At 40.9% G+C, this 22,563-nt stretch overlaps 2 protein-coding genes across 2 annotated transcripts; one reads left to right on the forward strand and one right to left on the reverse strand.

Moving 5' to 3' along the window:
- Positions 1-39: 39 nt before the first annotated feature.
- LOC133899185 (DNA gyrase subunit B, chloroplastic/mitochondrial) lies at positions 40-15,704 on the forward strand. The gene is made up of 21 exons (XM_062340156.1): positions 40-330; positions 420-549; positions 1,604-1,684; positions 1,783-1,896; positions 3,119-3,175; positions 4,067-4,168; positions 5,580-5,730; positions 5,818-5,894; positions 8,716-8,823; positions 9,756-9,826; positions 10,246-10,387; positions 10,677-10,775; positions 10,898-11,026; positions 11,149-11,263; positions 11,351-11,418; positions 13,383-13,496; positions 13,602-13,718; positions 14,507-14,560; positions 14,644-14,749; positions 15,043-15,173; positions 15,271-15,704. Exons 1-21 carry the CDS (start codon positions 173-175, stop codon positions 15,337-15,339), a joined length of 2,193 nt encoding a protein of 730 aa, XP_062196140.1. The 5' UTR covers positions 40-172; the 3' UTR covers positions 15,340-15,704.
- A 5,813-nt stretch (positions 15,705-21,517) lies between these two features.
- On the reverse strand, positions 21,518-22,249 carry LOC133902568 (secreted RxLR effector protein 161-like). Its single transcript, XM_062344161.1, has one exon. It carries the CDS (start codon positions 22,247-22,249, stop codon positions 21,518-21,520), a length of 732 nt encoding a protein of 243 aa, XP_062200145.1.
- Positions 22,250-22,563: the final 314 nt, after the last annotated feature.

Raw genomic sequence — 22,563 nt, forward strand, 5'->3', positions numbered from 1 at the left:
CTCGGAATCCGACCCGCCCCTAAACCCTGGGCCTCTGCTTCGCCTTCGCCTTCGCCTTCGCCTCGCGCCGCTCCTCATCCACTCCCCCGCCACTCTAAACCCCAGTCCCTCCCACCACAAGCGCAAGGGAAGAGGCGGACGCGACACACGAGCGCGAGGCTCGCCGCCGCGGATGGCGCTCCTCCTCCGGCCGCCACCTCCCCCGCCCCACCTCCGCGCCCTCCTCCGCCGCCTCCTCTCTACCGCGGCCGCCCCAGGACCCTCACTCATGCTCCCTCTCCGCTCCCCCTGCCCCGCCGCCGCCTCCCCTCGGTTCCTCTTCGGGCCCAGGTACCTCCTCCGCACCCTTCCTACCGAGCCTTTTCGCTAGGCCTCCCTCGCTGGGTGATGAGTTGGTGGTGTTTTTTCCCCACCTCTAGGGTTGTGGCTTCGACGGCGGCCCCGCGGCGGAATGGGGTCGTGGTGCGGGCGTTCATGGCCTCCACGGCGGCATCCGAGGCGATGCAGGATAAGCGGGTGGCTGGAGAGTACACCGCCGCGAACGTGCAGGTGGTTCTCGTTGCGATTTCTCCTGCTCCCCTCCTCGCATGTTATGAGGTTTTTTTGTTGGCCAAAGAGCCTGTTTTAGAGTTTGGGTCTGCTATGAATCGCAGTCCGGATTTTAGCAAATGGAACGTCTGTAAGTACTAAGTAGTGTAGCGCTGTATTTTGGATGATCTAGAGGTGCACAAGCCTGTCTTGGCTTCCTTTAAGATTTTAATTTGCATGAGGGAAAAATGAAAGTTTTCATGTAAATTTTTTAAGATAGTATCACACATTGTGTCATCTGGTGAGAAATGACACCATGGGAGAGCCTGCATGAACACACCAAGGTGAATGGGAGCACAAGCACATGGCACATTCGGTAGGTATATATGAGGGGGAGGTAGGGAGGGAGCAGCATTTAATTAGTTGCAATCAGCCTTGCAGTCCTATACATACTTTTTGAGCATTATTTTCTTCAGATTATGTAGGTTTATGCGCAAATGTTACAGAAATTAATCTGAGGTAACCATGCTCTCATATGTATTTCTTAGTTAAGGCAGTGATGTAATTAAGGTTTTTTTTTTTGGTATCCAGTGCTGTATGGATTGTTTGACATGACGGCCTACGTGCCATGAAAACACAACTTTTTGCATGCCTGTCTTCTTTCATATAAATAGTTCTGCTTTTGTGGTTGATTTCATACTTCCATGGTGGTTCATGAAGCAGAGCTGAAGGGTTTAATATCTTTCTCAGTTTGCTACATACAAGTAGGCTATGTATCCTGCTTTTTCTTTAAGACTTCAGGAAACACTGTATGCATGACAGTTCATTTTCTAAGTGACTCCAGAATCTATAAGTATTTGCTATCTATTTTCTAAGTGACTCCAGTGTTGCTACTTGAGTTAGTTACTAGTGTAGTGTAAAACTTTGATCTTTCATGAAGACAAGAAAGAATGAGACATTCCTTCTTAGGATTTGTGATATATATCTCTTCCATCAACTTTTTTTTCAGGATCAGGATTTGCTGGTGTAGTGTAAAGCTTGTTTTTTGTTGTATGCTCAATTGCTAATTTTATAGGTCTTAGAAGCATTAGATGGAGTTCGCACAAGACCTGGTATGTACATTGGGAGCACAGGACCACGTGGATTGCATCACCTGGTATGTGGAATGCGAGAGATTGTGCTTCTATTTTCCCATGTTTTAAGGTGTTCTATTTTGTGTAGTATTTGATCATTTTTTTGGTTGGTAAACCATAGGTTTATGAAATTTTGGATAATGCTGTGGATGAAGCTCAAGCGGGGTATGCCACGAAGATTGATGTAGTCCTTCATGATGACAACTCAGTTACTGTAACAGACAATGGCCGTGGGGTATGTAGCTTCTAAAATATGAAATACCATTGTTTTTCTTTGAAGGAAAAATTTCAATGCTTGATGCTTTTAAAATATGCAAGAGCCATGTGATTGTGGTGAATCTCATGTTTATAATGTTGTGCTCGTTGATATTCTGGTGGATCATTGTATTTGTTGAGGAGTCGCATTAAAGCCTAAGAAACTTCAGTGAAGACTTTATACTCCATTTACATGGAATATCTATTCATGCTGTTATATGATAATATCCGATGTGCCAAGCAATGCATTGCCATTTGCGTCTTTCTTGCCATATTTGTCTCATTTATATGAACACTTGTTAAAACCCACTGGTTATAGAGTGGGATTTGTTCTAGACCCAAAGCTGTGCATTAAGCCATAACTGTGTCACAAGACAAAAATAGGATGGTTCATGCGCAGCAATAAGAGTCTAGTTGGTTTAGGAGATAAAATCAGTCTGATTTAGAGATAAGAGTCCAGTTTGGTTTAAATCAATTCGGTTTAGGAGATAAGATAGGATTAGTTAGTTTAAGTTAGGTTAAGAATTAGAGATAGAGTTTAGAGATAGAAGTGGGTTTGAATTGGGACTTGTAGGCTGGCTGGGATACTCCCTAGCCGGCTATATATATATGTGACATTGCGCCTAGATCAGATCAATCAAGAAGAATTAATCTAGCCTCCCCCAATATTCTAAGTCTCCCCCAATATATGTTCTAATCCCTCCCCTAGCAGCCGCCGCTACCCGACTATCCTCCCGGTGGATGTTTACCCTAACATTGAAGGGTTTGATTGGGTATTTCCATGCCAGGAGTTGGATCTGAGCTGCTGCATGGCAACTGGATATTAGTCCACACTTGGAGAAGGTTGTAGCTGCTGTTTTGTTCTATGCTTATAGTAGCTGATGTTATTACCTGTTTACTCAAGTGGGTCACTTCTCTGGCAGTCTGGCACACATTCCCTAGCCCAATCGTCTAGTTGGGTGCACTCACATTTTTTATTGCACTGAATGCAGCTTGTATGATATTAGTTATTAATAAAAGCTTTTCCAACTAAGATGTTCAGTTGCCTGAATAGTACATGGGACCATAGGACTTCTACGCTCTAACTTAAATAGCTTTGTTGAGATAACAAATGTCTACCATTTTCTGAGTTTGTTAAGTTTATTTGTTGCCTTCTTGTATATTATTAACTTTTTTTAACAATTAATCTACACACACTGCAGATTCCTACAGATATACACCCCCAGACAAAAAAATCTTGCGTGGAGACTGTGTTAACGGTATGGTTAACTTTTTTTTAACCCCCTTTAGATCTTATAGACTACAAAATGTTGTTTATTAGATTTTTGAACCGCCCTGAATTTCCTGCACACTTAATTATGTTTCCTTTTCTGGGCAAGAAAACTTTAATCCTGAGACTTGTTTCTGTTAACTGTTTTCAATTATCAGATGTGCATGCCCAGCTTTAATAGAACAGCCTCAACACGATTTTATAGCTATGTGCATTTTGTTACCTTGTAGGTTGTAGCCATGCTAGTGAAACATTGTTTTGCTATTGGATTTGCATGCACATACAACGAAACTGTGCAAGTCTGACACACTGTTTTGAAACACATTCTAGTGAATTGCAAAGCTAGCTTATTCTTATCTTACTTTATCTTGCTATGTGAAACATTCAAATACAGCTAGCATAGGACAGTGAACAAAGAGAAACATTTTCCAACAGTTCTGCCTTCTTAAAAAGGAGAACAACTGCAATTTCCTCAAGTAATGCCATTTTTATTTATTTTCATTACTACTTTCTGTAGCTTCCTATTTTGTCGCATATGTCTATTTGTCATGATTGATTTGAGTAATCCAGACAAAAGTGCTTTGTTGCCTAAGTCACTAAGATTACCACTGCATAACCAGAAAGGTCTGCCAGTGAGCTAACACCGGTGTCTATGATTTTTTTTTCAGCAATACAAACTTAATCTTCATTCGCTCTTTTGTTTGTCAAGTACCTGTGTTTATTTGCCTATTCTTACGTATGTTTGTTAACTTCCCTATCTTAAATTTGTCTAGCACTTCTGTTCATTTGTAAAACCTGATGCCTTTATTGGAGGACAACAATTGAAACTCCTAATGTTCAATAAATTCTGTTGTGGCTCTTGTATTTTTTAATCATGCAGTTAATGCACGCTGGTGGCAAATTTGGAGGTGCAAAGAGTAGCTACAGTGTTTCGGGAGGGCTGCATGGTGTTGGCTTGTCAGTCGTTAATGCTTTATCAGAGGTTCATATTTTGATCTCTTATTTACTTTGTTCTTTGGAAAACTAAATTACTAAAATAATTTAGTGTGTAAATAAGTGATCCGCTGGGTGACAGAAATGTGTATTGAACTTACCTTTGCTGTAAAGTTGGTAAATTCAGGCTTATTATCATGGTTTACAAAATTGTAATCTGGTAGATGCATTTCCTAGAAAAAGTTTTTCTCCGAATGCTGCCATTCCCTGAATTAAGCTGCAGGGACCTTTTAAGTCCAGACAATAAAACAATTACGAAATATACAATAGAGCAATAAAACAATTGTTTCCCTACATTTTGCGAGTGTTGTGATCTGACTTAGGTAGCTACTGGCTGACTAAAATGTGGTGAAGACTACCAGCTCTTTGCTTTTTTCCTTTGTGGCTTCAATAATAGATGAAAAAATATGTTAACATGAAAACAATGCAGTTCGTGTGATATATTTCGTTTGTTGAGGTATGATAATTATCAGAATACCGCAGTCCATTTCTTTGCTGACCAATTATGGTTGTCTGTAGTAGAGTGTTGATTGCATTCTTATGTTCATATCCGGTCCACTCACATCAGAAGCTTTGGACAAGGGTGGTATTGAACAGAGAAATAATTGCCATATTAACTTGTTTCTTTGACATAACTTATATATTTTCTGGGTTAACAAAGAATGAAAATATCAGGTTATGTAGAAACGTTAAAGGTCACAAACCATTTGAATGTAGATTTAAGGCATTAGGAAGGAACTCAGCATTATTTAACATTTAAAAAACTGTGCACACATGTCCGCGGGTCTGGTCACATCCTCTCCCTTTGGGGGAGACATGCAGAGGGAAGTAGAGATCAAAAGGCACACTACTGTAGCATAACCCACCATACTAGTGTATAAGTTTGCAGATGTATAGTTGTGCAAACAGCTTTACTCAATTAAGGTTTTAGTCTATGCTAAACCACATAACCTCATAAATGTATATAGTTTGCTATCAGAACACTACCATCAATCTTAAAGACATCCCTGCTAGAACATTTTTTTCATTGGCCCCTCGTCTCTTAAGTTACCAGGAAAAAGAACATGTGGGACTTATATACAATTACAATCCAAGTAAAGTGTATCGTGCAAAATTTCAGGGGGTCCTGCCTCTACTTCATACTGGGATTTTCTATGATTGTTGGAATAAAATGTATTGCATTGTAGTGTTACTATTGAGTATCTCTGTTGAAATTTGACTTCTCGTGATTTTGGATAAGCTTGTCTGTAAGGGAAGTTGCAGTACACTGTACACACTAACATTGCTTCTTGATTTATATGAAAATACGTGTCAATTGCATTGTTAACATGTCTTAGATTTATTACCCTGCATATTTTGCGTAGTTGATATAATTGATTATCATGATATTACTATCTCAGGTACTAGAAGTTACCGTTTGGCGTGATGGAAAGGAATACCGACAAAGCTATTCTCGTGGGAAACCAATGACAACGCTATCTAGTATCACACTGGTTGGTGAATCAAATTCTCATCAAGGAACACGCATAAGATTTTGGCCTGATAAAGATAGTAAGCTTGTATTCTTACAAATTTTTTCTTTGTTCTAAGCACCGCTAGTGATGTTGCTCCAGTGAATAATCATTTTTTTCAATGCAGTATTTACCACCACAATTAACTTTGACTTCAATACAATCTCTAGTCGCATCCGGGAACTTGCCTTTCTAAATCCTGAGGTATGATAATCCTTCACCTAGTTTTATTCCCTGTTAGCCTGATTCTCAGGGATTTGAGCACATTAACATTATTTTCTTTATTTGTTTATTGGCTAGCTGATTCACTATTGATCTTTCAGATTATTTAAGTTTTTGAAGAGTTCTTTTTACCTTTGCTTGACTCGGGCCAAACTCAGACCATGACAATAGTATTTCACATTTAGATTCATCATTGTCATGCACATGAATAAATTTCATCCGTTTTCCTTTCACCAAGATTAAAAAAGAAAAATAAGCTCCTATTCGATAATCTTCATGGATGTGTAGTTTAAAATTTTAATTTCTATCCGCAATAGAGATGATCATATTATATTTTTTTAAAATAAAAATTGCAAATATATTTGTCCGTTTCAAAAAATTGCAATTCTAGACTCATGTCGCCTGTTGGAAGGGCGACAAGGACCTGTTGCTCGTTGGACGGGTGATATGTTGACGTGGCGTGCCACCGTGCACTTGAAGCATCGGTTGTTGTCGTCGTGGAGGGGCGAGGGGGTGGACAGGAGGCATCTGAGTCAATCGAGCGGAAGGGGATCGATAAGCGTCCTGAGTGGACCTACAAGCGAATGTCCTCATGATCTTTTTGCGGTTTCTCGTAGATCCTGTGGAACGCCCCACGTGTCTCAAAGGTAGGGGCATGTATCCCATTGTCTAGTTGCTCGACGTTAGTACTAGCCTCCACTGAGATATGGTACACGAGGTCCCTCTAGGGAAAAGTGTTACGTAGGTTGACACAAGTTCTTTGTATGTTAAATTTAGGGTACAACTAATGCTTTTGTCGAAGAAACGTACCGCCAACGATCGAACCTAGTCCCCGTGCACCAGATAAGTGTCCCGCACGTGCGTCCCGTGAGTCAGCACCTCGGACAGTTTCAATGTCACCCTGGTCCGCGTCCGAGGTAGAAACCAGGCCAGGTACTTAGTGAATGCCTTAGAGTGCGGCCAGTCCTTGTCAACCACATCGTCCATCGCGTCGGCCTAGCTCACTATCCATGGCTGAATACGTGGTGCCCACAGGGTAGTAGATGATGTAGCCTTCCGCGTCATCGTGCAAGATAAGTAACTACACAAGATAAGGTGCGTGACTAAAGATTGAAAACAATGAATCGTAAAATATACCTGTGCACATGAGAAGCCTGTTGAGTAGAAGTCCAGCCCCACACAACCTGCAAACAAAATAGAATGTAAGTCGTAGTACCTTACGAACAGCAGAAGCACGTGAAGGGAATGAATTGCAAACTTGGGGATCCATCGCTCGTCCGGAACCCGCGGTCGGAGTATCGGGAGCCTAGTCGCCTTAATTGCGATCAGGTATGAGCGGTGCCTTTCATCCATGCGTGGGTCAAGCAGCTCAAGGTGGTCGACAGCCATACCTGCCCATGATTATTGCTCAAAAGACCTATATCTAATAACAGTGCAACTATCCCTAAAAAAACCTAGGTATAAAGAGTTATAACTATCCCTAAAAACCTAGGTATAAAGAGTTACAACAATCCCTAAAAAACCGGTGTATAAAGAGTCACAACTATCCCTAAAAATCTAGGTCTATCAATACCTCTACGTTGCTAAAAAAACCTATATCCAATAACAGTAGACACATTCCTATAAAACCTAGGTATAAAGAGTTAAAACTATACCTAACAAAACCTAGGTATAAAGAGTTATAACTATTCTAGAAAAAACCTAGGTCTAGCGGTACCAATACATTCCTCAAAAAACCTATATCTAATAACAATACACCTATACCTAAAAAACCTAGGTATAAAGAATTACAACTATTCCTAAAAAACCTAGGTCTAATATCACTAAATCCTATATCTGATGCCTAACCTATGTCCACAACTAAATCTGTTGGCTAACCTAATTGGTTTGTAAAAAAAATACTATGCTTAGAATATTTATCTCTAATACTGAAAAATTCTAGCAAGACTTTGCCGCTCTCCTCTCTCTCTCTCTCTCTCTCTCTTTGTGTGTGTGTGTGCACGCGCGCGCGTGCGCGCATTGGTGAAACGAACAAATGAGCACAATACCTAGTGGGGAGATTGGCCACGTGGCTTTATAGCGCAACCTGTCGCCCGGGCAGGTCGACGTGGGTGCCACCGTGGACTTGTCAACCGTTGGAAGGACGATGACATGACCTGTCGCCTGTTGGAAGGGCGACTGGAGTCTAGATTTGCAATTTTTCAAAACGGATGCATATATTTCCAATTTTTATTTAAAACATATAAAAATAAAAAATTTGATCATATTATATGTACTTTGCCTTTGTAGTGAAAACATTCGGCTCCCCAAAATCTTTAGGTAGAGAAATGAGGGTATGCTTTGTGACGGTGGCTGCTGTTCATTTCGAGTATTTGTAGAGATGTGTCATAGATGTAAATGGTAACAACCAACATTACCCAAAGACAGTCAAGCTATAAAAAATATGTGAAATATTTTCTTTCATAGATAATCTTGAGTTAAAATTTTGATCCTGAAACGCTCAAGTCCCTTGTCTTTTGTACTTTGTGGTGCATATTGCATCTGTCTTTTTCTTTGCATGTCTTACACTGGATTTAAGGTAGTTGTATTTTTCTTTGCTAGGCCATCTTTTACCTGCATCGTTTTTTGATTTTGCGTTCAACCATTAGTTGTTTATTTAAAATTCATGCACTTGGGTTCTACATCAGTGTTTTATTTTATCATACTGTCTTCTTTTTAGTGTTGATTGCATGGGCAGCTTGGTTGTAATATTTGTTCTGTTAAAAGTAGACATCTGGTTAATTCAATTGTTCTGTTGTACCAGCTGACAATAACATTGACCAAGGAAGAAGGGCACACAGAGGTTCAACACAATGAATACTGTTATGCTGGTGGCCTTGTTGAGTATGTTAAATGGTTGAATACTGACAAGGTGTGCTATGTAACATCTGAAGCTATATTTTTCATGGAGTTCCACTTTTGTTAAGATTCTTAAAGCATAGAAATGGTGTTTGTATTCTATTCTGAGTATCCACTAGGCATAAGTTGTTCCTACAGTTTTAAATTGTCTTTTTTGCCAGACTCATGAAAATATTAAGATCTACCTTTACTCCTTTGTTTCTTTTTTTACAAGTAACTGAAATTGGCAATATATGGGGTGCTCTACTTAATGTTGACTTCTTAGAAATTTCTATGTTGGCCAGCCTATGATGTCATATTGCTGATTCCAAAATTAAATGTTGAAAAATAGGCTAGGTTTTGATGGTTTGTTTGAAGTATGTGTCAACAGCTGAATACTTGAGTTAGATCAGATGCTCATACCTCATAGACTGAACTGAATGTCAATACGCTTATGCTTATGAAAATGTTAAGGGTATGCTGAGGACAAGCAAGCATGTTTGGTTCCTTTGCTTGGTTTGAATTTGGGCAAGGTGGGCAAGGATTTCCTTGCTTTTGAGAGAAAGCCAAATTGGCTCTCCTCTTCTAGTAAGGTTTGCTTTGCCTAACCTTGCCAAGCAATGCTAGTGGGCAAGGGTGGGCAAAGAAACCAATCATACCCTAAATGCTTAAGGGTATTGTTGTTTTTTTGTTATAGATGCATATCGTGTGGCTTTCTCTATCGTTCCTCTTAAGAAACTACATCAACTCACCCCAAAGTAAGGGCAATAACATGCGTGTTGGTAATTAGTACATAGCTTGTTGGGACTTCCTCAGTGCCCCTAAATTTCACTGTTTAAAAAGAAACATGCATGCTTGTTTTTAGCCATCAGAACAGAGTCTACTTCTACATATAACAAGAAAACCATTATATTGTTATCCAGCAACAAAAGTAACCCTATTCCTTGAATGTGCTTTCTTTCCTAGAAACCTCTTCATGACCCTATAGCGTTCAGAAAGGAGATTGATGGGATCATGGTGGATGTCTCTCTTCAATGGTAAAATGTATTTCTTGAAATTTTGCAATAAGTACATTGATGTATGTACTGCATCGTGTCCCTTCATGTTGTTTGGTCAGTTGAGCAATGAGAGAGTTTATCTGATTCTTGTTTTAGGTTATCTACAATTTTTGATGCTGTGTTTTGTTGCTCAAATGTATGCCCTTATATGGCCTGAATCTTTTTGCCAAAATTTCGAGGATTGGGCCAATTTTGTTTTTTCGTTTGACCAAATGTCCAAACTGATCTTAAGTTTGTGGACAGAGGTCTATGGTTCATGGACCAACTTGCATCCATCTCGCATGTTCATGGACTGGTTTTGCAATTTACTACTCATTTTGTTCGAAATCTTAGTAATTTTGTTCTTAGGGAAGGATTTTGTGCCTTCTACTCAAGCAATAAATTGTCACCATTTACAGGTGCTCTGATTCCTACTCTGACACAGTGCTAGGATACGCCAACAGTATCCGTACTATTGATGGCGGAACTCATATTGATGGTCTGAAGGCTTCATTGACAAGAACAATTAATAACCTTGCAAAGAAGTCAAAGATCATTAAGGTGATAATTTACGGACTACTGACCTTTTCTTTTGTTGTTCTGTAGTGGATGCACCCTATTGTTTATTCACGTGCTTAACTGCAACCTGCTGATTCTGAAACTTTTTATTGGAGTTTTTTTTTAAAAAAATTGTGACGGCAGACTATAGTGACAGCTATACATTGAAAAGGATTTGTTTAAGTCTTTAAAGTGCACTTCTCAATGCTATTCATCCTACCAAATAAAAAGCTTAATAAACTGGATCAGTGATTCAGTTCAGGGGTTTATTAACAGACATTGGTTTTTATAGGATAAAGACATCAGCTTGAGTGGGGAGCATGTTAGAGAAGGAATGACATGTGTTATTTCAGTAAAGGTCCCTGATCCAGAGTTTGAAGGGCAGACAAAGGTAACAGCTTGTATTTCCTGACATAATTTGGCAAATTTTATCTGAAGATTAATGCCATGCAATCACTTTTCTTGATTTCACCCTAATGGTTGGTCAAATTTTGTTTCTTTTTTATTTCGCAGACAAGGTTGGGAAATCCAGAAGTACGAAGAATGGTTGAACAATCTGTTCAAGAAAACTTAACAGAGTATTTGGAGCTTCATCCAGATGTGATGGACTCAATTTTGTCTAAGTCCCTCAATGCTCTCAAGGTACATGGTCCTTGTAATAATTTGAATGGCCTAGCTTGGGACAGAAAAGATACTTCTTATCCTATGCATCGTTGTAGCAAGAAGGATTCCCCAGGTGCTCATTGATTACTGTCCTGTTGCAGGCTGCATTGGCAGCGAAGAGGGCTAGAGAATTAGTGAGGACAAAGAGTGTCTTGAAATCATCTTCACTCCCTGGGAAGCTAGCTGACTGTGCATCAACTAATCCTGAAGAATCCGGTGAGTTGGTCCAACGTCCAAACTGGCTTAGGCCTCTTGCACACACTTTTAGGCTTTGACATTTGCTGATCACTTATGAAAATGCAGAAATCTTCATAGTTGAAGGTGATTCTGCAGGGGGTAGTGCAAAGCAAGGTCGGGATAGGAAATTTCAGGTAAAACTTATTAATCTATTTTTAGTATGTTCAACAGTTGTACCACCACCAGCATTATTGATTTCTGACGAAGTTCAGAGTTACGGATGATTATAAGTTGTTACTATTTGGATATTTTGTCATGTGGGGCCTGTTTGGTTTCCGCCGTAGCTCGCCCTGCCAAAGTGTGGGCTCACCAAATATTTGGCACAACTTTTTGCCACCCGCAGTTCGCCCAGCATTGGCGAGAAAATGAACTAGCATGCCAAACACTGGTGTGGGCATGCCAGCAACCAAATGCACGCGCAGACGTGGGTCAACGCCAAAAAATTGGCTGGCCGGCTCAAGACTGTAAACCAAACAGGCCTGTGGCCTCCTTTGATGGGAGAAGTTCTATTTCACCCACTCGTGCTTACTAGCTGCTAACACTACTGATGCATATTTTGGACATAATGGTGGTCTTCATGGTTATTAAGGTGTTGCTTAAGAGGTAAGGCGGCCAGAGGGCGACGCCATGCTGGACGCCACACTTTGAAGTGGTATGGTGTTCGCTTTATTCGCAAGGCGGCCGTAAAGCGTTTCCATGGCTTAGGGCGGGGTGAGGCAGGCGCCATATGGGTAGCCCGTAGCCTCTGGCGGGAAGAAGCATGAGGGAGAGGAGGGAATCCAAAATTGGCGCAATAAGCAAGAGAGAGGAGAGGGAGAGAGCAAGCCTCCAGGTCCTGCGCCACGTTGTGACGCCGCCAGATCCAACCTCCATCGCGCCCCTTGAATTTGTAGCTATTGCTTACTACTTTACTAGGATAGGATGATGATATGGCGTCGCCTCGCCTCACGCCTTAGGCACTAAGGCGGTAGTGAGTCGCCATGCCTCGCCTTTACACCTTAATAACCATGGTGGTCTTTATGTCAACCTCCAGAGTTTTCTTCAATATGTGCATTGTTTTCATAAGAATAATTTTCCACACTTCAAGTTATGCTTTTGAACTGTATTGAGATTAGAGCATGTCTTCTAAGTTCTAACTATTACGCAAGATGCCATGCAAGGATAGATGATATATCCAGTATAAAGGCACTTGCCTAATAGAACAACGGCACTTGCCTAATAGAACAACATTGATAGTAAGGAAGCTATTTTAGGCTGGCTTTAGGGTTGTAAACAACTTGTTGCACATCAATTGAACTGTGACATACACATCAACTTGAAAGACAATTTTTTGCTGCACCAGTTCTGGTAGTGCAGCATTTGTCAAAGCTTGCTAAGGATCGAAGTGATCACTTACAAGTGGGATCATAGTGTAACACAGAAATTTCCTTTCATCCTCTATGCAAACAAGGCCTGATGTGTTTACCCCCAACATACATTCAACTTCTCTAATTGCACTATTCATTCTTGTTCCGCCATTTGTGTGGTGGCTTCCTTCTGCCTGCTTGCAAAATATAGATAGATATTTTGGAGCATAGGCGATTTCCCATACTTGTCTGCATAGGTGATTACCCATACTGGGCTTGCTTAGCATAGGGGACCCCAAAAGCCCTTTTTTAGTAGAGTTTGTATGGTGGCAGCACCAATGATAAATATAGTTACTCAGTTCTTCCCTTTTTGTTTAGAAGTAATTATGATGGGTGGGGTTCAAGTCTACATAGATACCAGGACTGCGAGCTAAATTTTGCACTATTTTATAGCTGTAACAGCAATTTGTTATGTGGAGCTGCTATTATTAATTTTTTACTACACAACCTAGCAGTTGCTAGATGCATTGAGATGCTGCCTATGATCAAAATAAATGACACCAAGTAGTAATCTCGCAGGAATTGGCAACAAAATGGTTAGAGCAGTATGCACTTGTTTGTGGTGCGGAGGCCGTTAGTCCATAGTTCATAATCTATTGTTTTTCTATATCAAATGTTGCTGCAACTTACATACCATATACCTGGCATTCACTTGGATCTAAACTCTAATCATGCCTTACAACTGAATGCAGGCTATTTTGCCTCTAAGAGGTAAAATTCTCAATATTGAACGGAAGGATGAAGCAGCAATGTACAAAAATGAAGAGATCCAAAATCTTATTCTTGGACTTGGACTAGGAGTGAAGGTTGCATGCTCTTTGTCCTGTTTATTCATTTATTCTCTGATTCTTTTTGGCTCTTTTTTTTACGCAAATTATTCTTTTTGGTTCTTGTCTAATATATTCTTTCAGGGTGAGGATTTTAAGAAGGAAGCTCTTCGGTATCATAAGATAGTTATACTTACTGATGCTGATGTAGATGGTGCACATATCCGAACTCTCCTCCTTACTTTCTTCTTTAGATATCAGGTACTTTGAAGCATCTGCAAACTTAAGATATAGCTCATCTGTTAGGGTTCTGCGTTCATATGGATGTACATCCGATTGCACAGTTACACTTGTGTTCCCATTCTCACTTTTTTTCAAGGCCTGTTGGGTTGGGGTGATTAGGGATAAGAGATAGGGTTTGGTTTGGCCAGTGTTTGGATGAAATGGGAAACAAAAACTGGTTTGTACTTGGTTAGGACGGGGTTTGGACTGAAATCAGGCTGAGAATTTGGGTTTGGGAACAGGTTAAATCTATGGGAAAGTCTAGGTTTGTTTGCTCATCCTAGAAACCTATTAGGATCCTCTTTCAACCGCAGAAAATCCACAAAGGCCTAAAAATGTCTTTTTAGGGGTGAGAATGAGATCAGGTATAAGTGAAACCCAATTGTTCAGCCCATGGAAACACTACAGTTTGTTTCTCAGCGTAGAGAAACCCAAAAGAGAAACTGTTCTGGAGTTGGGTTGGGTTGTGGTTTGCAAAAGTTTAGTTGCACTGGATGGCTGTTTTTCTATTTTTAATAATCTGTCTGTGAGCAGTTCTGTTTACAGGCATGTTACTGTTGAATTGTATTTACTACTAATTTGGCTTTCATCTCTAGCCTACCCCAACTTGATTGGGACAAAGGCTTTGTTGTTGTTTTTGCATGTCATTGTTGAGCTACCATGTGATATTGTGCTTTGAGCGGGCAACTCTTCATTACCATAATATGTTGGCCAATGACTATAGTGTGAACAATAACGGGACTGTTTTCGTTATACAATGTTTGCAGAGAGCACTATTTGATGAAGGTTGCATCTACGTTGGTGTACCTCCTCTTTACAAGGTTTGATTGTGACCTTACACTAGTATTCTTGAATGGAGAATTGATCTTAAATGTTGAGTTGTGTATTTATCTTGCGGTGTAAGGTTGAGCGTGGGAAACAAGCACACTATTGCTATGACGATACTGATCTCAAAGAGATAGTTAACACCTTCCCAGCAAATGCGGCGTATCATATCCAGAGGTTTAAAGGTACATTTGACTGATGAGCACTATGAATTTTGAAGCAAATATCACTGTCTACATTTTATTGTCTCCTATATTATCTCGACAACATTAATGATTGGTGAATAGCTTGCCAGTTTGCATTTTGGTTTATTTAGCAAATAAAAGGGCCATCTGTCTAGATATCATTCACTATGTTGCCTTGCGATGACCATGTGCATTCCTTTCAAGCTTTGTTACATCTTCAAGGAGATATATGTTTCCTCCTATTTTGGTAAGTCCGTATTTGCCATGTATCATCTTCTCTGGTGGTTCAATAGGTTTGGGTGAGATGATGCCTGCACAGTTATGGGAAACAACAATGGATCCCGAGAGGCGGCTGTTGAAGCAGCTTAGGGTTGAAGATGCTGCTGAGGCTAATGTTGTGTTCTCATCTCTTATGGGTACCCGGGTAAGCAACATAAGGTTCCTTTGAGCACTCCTAAAATAATGACTTTACACACTTCATTTTGTTAACATTATTTAATCTCTGTGTTGTACCTTTCCAGGTCGAGTATAGGAAGCAACTAATACAGAATGCCTCAAGTGTGATCAACATAGATCACCTTGACATTTGAGTGCATTAAGCAAGGCTGACCATCGTGTATGATATAGAAGACCACCTGCTGCTGTTCTTACCCTTCCTACAGGAATGAACCGTAGCATACTTAATTCCTTGCCAACAATTTTCCGGTGCTAGCCTAGCAGTAAAAGTAGGCTAGGACGGGAAACAGTATGGCAGCGTCTTTCCTGGTTTTCTGGTACTCCTAGCAGAAACGGTGGTTTATTTCTTGCCATGTTGTAACCCAACTTGGCTGGACGAAAGACATCATGTGGGCATGGTTCGGGTTTCTGCCATATTTTGCCACTTAAATCATGTAATATACTTTATCACCTGATACATTCGTTCTAGTTAAGATGTGCCGTGCCTCTTCGATTTTTAGCTTGCACGCTTATCACTAATTTGCGTTGGCTGCTTGATTTATTTCTGTTCGTTTGTTTTGGTCTCGCATGTATCTAGCGAACTTTGGTTGCACCATTTTCACAAATGCCGCTTATGTTGTGCATGGTATAATGGTCTCGTACATTTTTGATCGAATTACCATCGTCAGAGTCAGGTTGTACAAGTTTTAGTTGAACGTGACCCCTTTCACTTGTCACAGGCTCACAGCCAGTAAGATCGTGAACCCCTTCACTTGTCACAAGCTCACAGCCAGTAAGATCGTGAAAGCAGATCACTGGCCATCTGGTTCTCTGAGAATATGTAGGTCTGCCTTTGTTCGGTTTCGCAGAGGTGGTGTCCGCTTGCTTCCTTACGGGTTTGTATTTTCCACTGGTTTGAACCGTTGTGATAGGTTTGCCATTAAAAAAGGACGAACTGCGCATTTGTCGTCACAACGGCTGGTAAACCATCAAACCTGCCATTGGACCGCCGGACCTGACGAAATATTTTCAAATTCCCCCTGTTGTCCTCCTGCCACAGCATATGGTCGTCGGCCACAACCGCCACCCTCACACACGTGCACGTTGTCGATGGAGTCAGGGAGGAGCGCGGGCGGCGTGAGCACGCACCGGATCGCCCATCGCTGTTGCTCCAAATTTAGGGTGTAGCTTTTTGTTCAATTTCTCGTGAAGTAAAAAACTTCTCATCAATACTAATCAAAGGATGACTCTCTGGCCCCGGATTTCCATATAAAGGATTTGACGTAATTTAGAGCGTGTTTGGTTCCCGACTAAAGTGAGCCAAGTCAAAATTTGACTGTGCCTTGATAATTTGGTCTCTGTTTGGTTCGAAGCTAAAATTTGGTTATGCCTCGAAAAATTTAGCCGGTCAAAATTGTTATATTGTGTTTCTGGGCACAACTGGGCTAGCAAAACGGGCGCCCGAAAAAATTTGGCCAGCCAAATTTTGGTTTGATCTCAAACCAAATATCATTTTAGCAGTCAAAATTTAATACCGCCCTGACTTACTTCTGACTAAATTATGATTTGGCTGAGTTGGGCACCAAACCAAACACGCCCTTGATGCCGCCGCCGTATTTTCTCATCCGACGCCAACCCCTACTCTTCCCACCCGAGCCCGGCTTACTCGTCGTGTTCCTCCTACATATGGTCCAACCTTTGCTTCTCCACCGCTCGGCTCGTGCTCCTCTACCCTGTTGATGAGGTGGTTGCCATGGTTGAGTGGCCTATGCTCCTATGGCCGTGCTGCTGAGGATAAGGCAAGGTAAGGGCATTTTAATCTTTACATATCATTGAGGGTTTTTCTTTTAATTTTTTAAATTATTTTTTTCTCAAAATGAAATGGTTCTGATTAGGTGGATGCAGTAGTGGCAAATGGAAGGGAGTGAGCCTTGTCTCAGTGGCAAATTTGCGATCATTGACTTTTTTGAATGGCAAATTGTAATTGTAGAATTGATTACGCGCAAAAATGCAATTAGAGGGGTGAATGATTGTAAAAGTCAGATTTCAAATTTAATTCACTATAATAAAAAAATCAATTTATTATAGTAATCAATTTGTGATATACTTTTATCACATAACTAAAAATGATGTTAAAAAAAATTAGTCAGTCTGCTTGCCCTCAAATTTTTATCATTGAAACTAGACAACCTCACAAAACTATTCCAATAAAAATCAAGTCAATCAGATCTCCGAATCAAGAGTTATGACCTTCATGAGAAGATTGTGATATATGGTGATAAAAATAGATTAAACACTTATTTCGTGATTATGTAAAAATTACGAAAAATTACCAACTATTATTTTTCAGAACCTTACTTATATGCTCTAGGATAATTTTAGATAGATCAAACCAAGCAAATTGTGTTGACCGAATGATCCAAAAAAAAATCAACAACGAATGAATGACAAAAACGAAAAACATAGAGAAAGAACAAAATTACCAAATCATCAACTTACAAAAAATAATTTTCATTATATGGATGAGTTCACAAGATACATTTCCACACACCCCTAAAAGAATCTTCATGAAACTCTAACCCTATATTGTTTCTCTTTTTTTGCTAAAAGAAAAAAACATATTCTTAGTACTACTCCTTAGTCTAACAATCTCTCTATTGGTTCCTGTTCACCACTCAAGGGATCGATGACGTTTTAAGATGAAAGGTAAATTATGACACTTAAAAACTAACCTAATTGACTCCAAAAGCTTCACAAGACAAATCTATATTAATTTCTATCTAAACGTGCTCTAGGTTATCTAGTGTATCTACTCTACCGTTTAAAAGAGATTGCAACCTATCTAGGAAGGTAAATTGCAAGATTGTAAATATCGAAACGTAAACAAGGTAGAGAGAGTAAACTCGGCACAAAAGATTTTTATCTTGTGGTATCGATGACATGAATGTCACCTCTAGTCCATGTTGGAGCTCCACCAATGATATGCTCCCGGTCGTCACGACTCTTCCATTCATAGCTCTTGAGTCACCAAGTCACAAAGACAAGACCCTGACCTGGATGAGCCATCAAACCACAAAGGCAAGGTTCCACCACTAGCCTCTCTCTCTCGGTCACTTGTCCCTGTCTTTACTTTAGAGCTTGAGCCACCAAAGAATCTTGCCACCGCTCCACATCAAGTTAGAGGGCCAACAAGTTTGAACAACTCCGGCTTAAGTCACCAAGATTCCAAGGCATCGGCGTACCACCTGGTACAAGCTAGGATCACTCCTTGATCCACTCTCTAGGCCGCAATCACCTAGCAATATTCTCTCTAGGCCTATAAGCACTAATCACTCACTAAACATGTGCTTAATTGCCTTGAATGATCACATTAAGCACTTTGGTGGCTTGGATATCTTCTGAAGTGTCTTTGTGTTTCTTTGGACTTCAGCACCTTCAAATGACCGAGTGGAGAGATATTTATAGCCTCAAACTCGCCAACTAGTCATTAACCCAACGGCTCAGAAAAGCTATTAACATCGGATTGTCCGGTGATAACAGTAGTACAAACACCGAACAATCTAGTGTGTACATCATCAGAAACTAGCCGTTGGACTCCCACTTAAAGTCATCCTGAACAACTGATACTTCGGTGAGATCTTTAACTCCATCACCGAACCTTCCGGTGAGTTCACTTGAGCCACATCGCTCCACTTCTTCTCCGTAAGAAATGCTCCGATGTGTTGATCTTTAGAGCACCGGACATTCCGGTACGTTGATCTTCATTCTTCAATACTTGCCGTCGTCTCTGTAAGAAATGCTCAAGTGCTACAATCCTGTGTGAACATTCCAAACACCAGACTATCCGGCCAGGTCGTTATCTTTTTCTCTACACTAGAAAATACTCCGGTGCTATTCCTCCGGTGTGCACAAGCCAAGCATTGGACTATCCGCTCAACTATTCTCCATTCTTCAGCATTGCATCCTTCTTTGGAAGAATTGCTCCGATGAGCACACTTGCTAATCACCAGACCTTCTGGAGAGGTCTTCAACATTCTCTCCTTTTTTCGTCAGGAATGCTCCGGTGAGTTCAACACACAGAGCACTAGACCATCTGCTGAGAGTAATTCTTCTGAGACTTCTCCAATTCAATCAATGTTTATCCCAACTGTTGTAGCTTCTTTATGTATTGTATCCATAAGACTTACTAAAATATATACTTGATAAACATGTTAGTCTCAATAACTATGTTGTCATTTATCATAAAAAACACAATCATAGTCTACTAGGGCTATTTTCGCTACAACCGCATGACAACAACTCGTTCTTTTTATTTGCCTCGGTTGGCACTATGGAAACCAACACATAATAGAAGTCATGTGAAAATTTAGCAGATTTATTCACTAAGTCATTACCAACTTTAATATTCTAGAAATATATTCGTGAAATTGGTATGCAAAGATTTTAAGAATTCCAAAAGTTCAGGGGAGCCAACTCCTAGATTATAACCTATTTATGATCATCCGATCATATTGCAATATTTTTCTCTTTATAAGTTTTACTCACAAATTTTTTTATATAAAGTTTTTAATAAGGCAATATCAATACAGACATATATACTATATCATTTTCTTCTAAGTTTTTTCCACTAGATTTTAAGGAATTTTTCAATAACATATTTCAACCGTACTTCTTCTCATATTTTTTTCACATGATTTTAGAAGCACTTATTCATTTAACCATATACAGATGATGAAAACTATCAAGTAGTATTGCGGTTAATCGCTTTTCGACGGTAACCGCCCACGGTGGTTGTGTTGCCACCCGTTGGGAGGAGATACCTCCCTAACAGGCATATATATATATATATATATATATATATATATATATATATATATATATATATATATTCAATAAAAAAGTAACAAGTTCAATCGACTACACTGTCTGAATCGTTCTAAACAAGTTTTACCCTACAGCTTGCTTGCGCCATGTCCCACGCCCGTGCCGCTCCTGCGCTGTTTCCTGCGATGACGCCTTAGCATGACACAAATCTGCAGTTGGGGTCCAACTAGTGGCAAATATGCAATTTGCCCAATGATGTGCTGCACAAGTTGGCGGGTTACGCGCGGCGGGAGCGACTACGATTGGCGGTTCAAGGCGAGGAGCTCCAGCAGCAGCAGCAGCAGCCGTTGCTGCCGAACCGAGCTGGCACCATCCATGCATCGACGAGGACGGCGCAAGAGCCAACCGACCGAAGCGTCATACCAACACGTGGGCGCCGGCGTGGTGCAATATATAGTATATACTATATACCATTGCTAAATTGTTGGAGAAGTATAGTATCTCCTAACCAGGGACGGAGCCACGGGAGCTAGTGGGGCCATGGCCCCTAAAGATAGATAAATTTCTATATATACCTTTCAAAGTTCAAATATTTTTCATATAAAACATCAAAATATCTTAACTTGGCGTTTTTATATTTAATTATTTGTATTTGGTTCCCCTTTACTTTGTTTCTAGCTCCGTCCGTGTTCGTAACTACCCTACATACATAGGTAGGAGATTCAGATCGGATCCTGATGCTTACTACAACCTACTAAGCTGTCAGCCTCGATTTGAAAAACCTGCATGATTGCATCCATCTCCGCATATAAAATTGTTACCAAGTCTGCTCAAGCCGGAGCTACTTGTCATATACTAATTATATTGTTTATCAGAGTGGAGAGAGGTTTTGGAAACTAACATTAATTATTGGTTGATTAGCCACCAGCCCACCACTAAGCTCGTGGTCGTGGGTTTGCATCAGCTCAGGTGCCAAGAGCAGGAGGTGTGGAGCAGACGATGCTATAGTGATAAGCAGGATCCGCTATTGGACGGACCCATCGCTGCTGCTACACAGATCTTTCCTGATGTTGGGAATCAGCAGCTCGCAGCTCACTGGCGCGCCAGCGACCTACTGACGAAAAAAAACAGCGAGTTGGCGGGTATGCTACAGTATCTGACAAAACTGAAGAAACACTGAACTTTGCGCTGGAATTTTGGTGCTGCCTGAATCGCAGCTTTTCGATATCTTTCTGTTCCTTTTATTGGCGAAGAAAGCAAACGTGCTAAGCCACGTCCGGGTGATCTCGTGCCATCCCATGAACCGAGGATCGTGCCCACGTCCGACGCGCATAGCCGCTCAGATCGTCTTATGCTCAACATGCTAACTGAAACTGAAAACTCTTGAGCTACCAGACTCTGAACAAACCGACCGACTCTCAGGTGCTAAAGCAATCTAAACTAAAACTAAAACTAAATAACAGCAGAAGATTGATTATATCAACATATCCCCCCCCCCCCCCCCCCAATCTACCTGCTGCTCGTGTCGACAATTCGGATACGTCCTCGTAGCTCCTGAAACCGCACACGTCCCGGTGACTTTGTCAGGATATCTGCAAGTTGATTGTTGGTGCCGATACTCTCTACAAGAACCTTCCCTTCTTCTACAAATTCCCAAATGAAATGGTAGCGAGTCTCGATCTCCTTACTTCGGTTGTGAAAGACGAGATTCTTGCACATTTGAATTGCAGACTTGTTGTCCACATGAATGATGGTGATGACCGGCTTCATGTCCAGCAGATCACCGATCAAGTGCCCCAGCCATACTCCCTGACAGGCTATAGTTGCAGCGGCCACATATTTGGCTTCACACGATGAGAGGGCCACTATTCTCTGCTTCTGCGATTGCCATAAGATCGGGCTGTCTCCAAGTAAGAACAATGTCCCAGTGGTGCTCTTTCGATCGTCCACGTCCCCTGCCATGTCAGAGTTGTTGTACCCAATCAATCTAACTTCCCGGTCGCACTTGAGATAGCAGCAGCCATAATTGCGTGTGCCTGCAATGTATCGGAATAGATGCTTGACGGTGTTGAGGTATTCGATTGTCGGCTCCTCCATGAACCGACTGAGGTACCCGATGGCGAATGCTATGTCCGGGCGAGTGTAAACCAGGTAGCGAAGACCGCCTATGATACTTCGGAAGATGGAAACATTAACATGCAAGTTCCTGCTGTTCTTGTTAGGCTTCAGTCGGGGCTCCATCGGCGCAAGGGTTGGATTGCAGCTTCCCAGTCCAACTTTATCCAATAGCTTCCTGGCATAGGCCAATGGGCATAAGGAGATGTGTCGACGATTGGTGAATCGCTGATCATCGAACTTGTTGAATAAATAGAGGATGCTTGAAGTAGAAGAATAACAAGAGAACACATAGGGGTTTTTATATAGGTTCGAGCCTCGCTGAGGATAATAACCATACGTCATGTTTGTCTGTTGTTGATTTGAGCCTATTACAAGGGGATTGGTGGCTAGCCTAGATGGATCTAAACCTAGTCGGTGACTTCCTTGCTCGGTTTTTG

The sequence above is a fragment of the Phragmites australis genome, chromosome 2 (genome assembly GCF_958298935.1).
Source record: "Phragmites australis chromosome 2, lpPhrAust1.1, whole genome shotgun sequence".
Taxonomy (NCBI): domain Eukaryota; kingdom Viridiplantae; phylum Streptophyta; class Magnoliopsida; order Poales; family Poaceae; genus Phragmites; species Phragmites australis.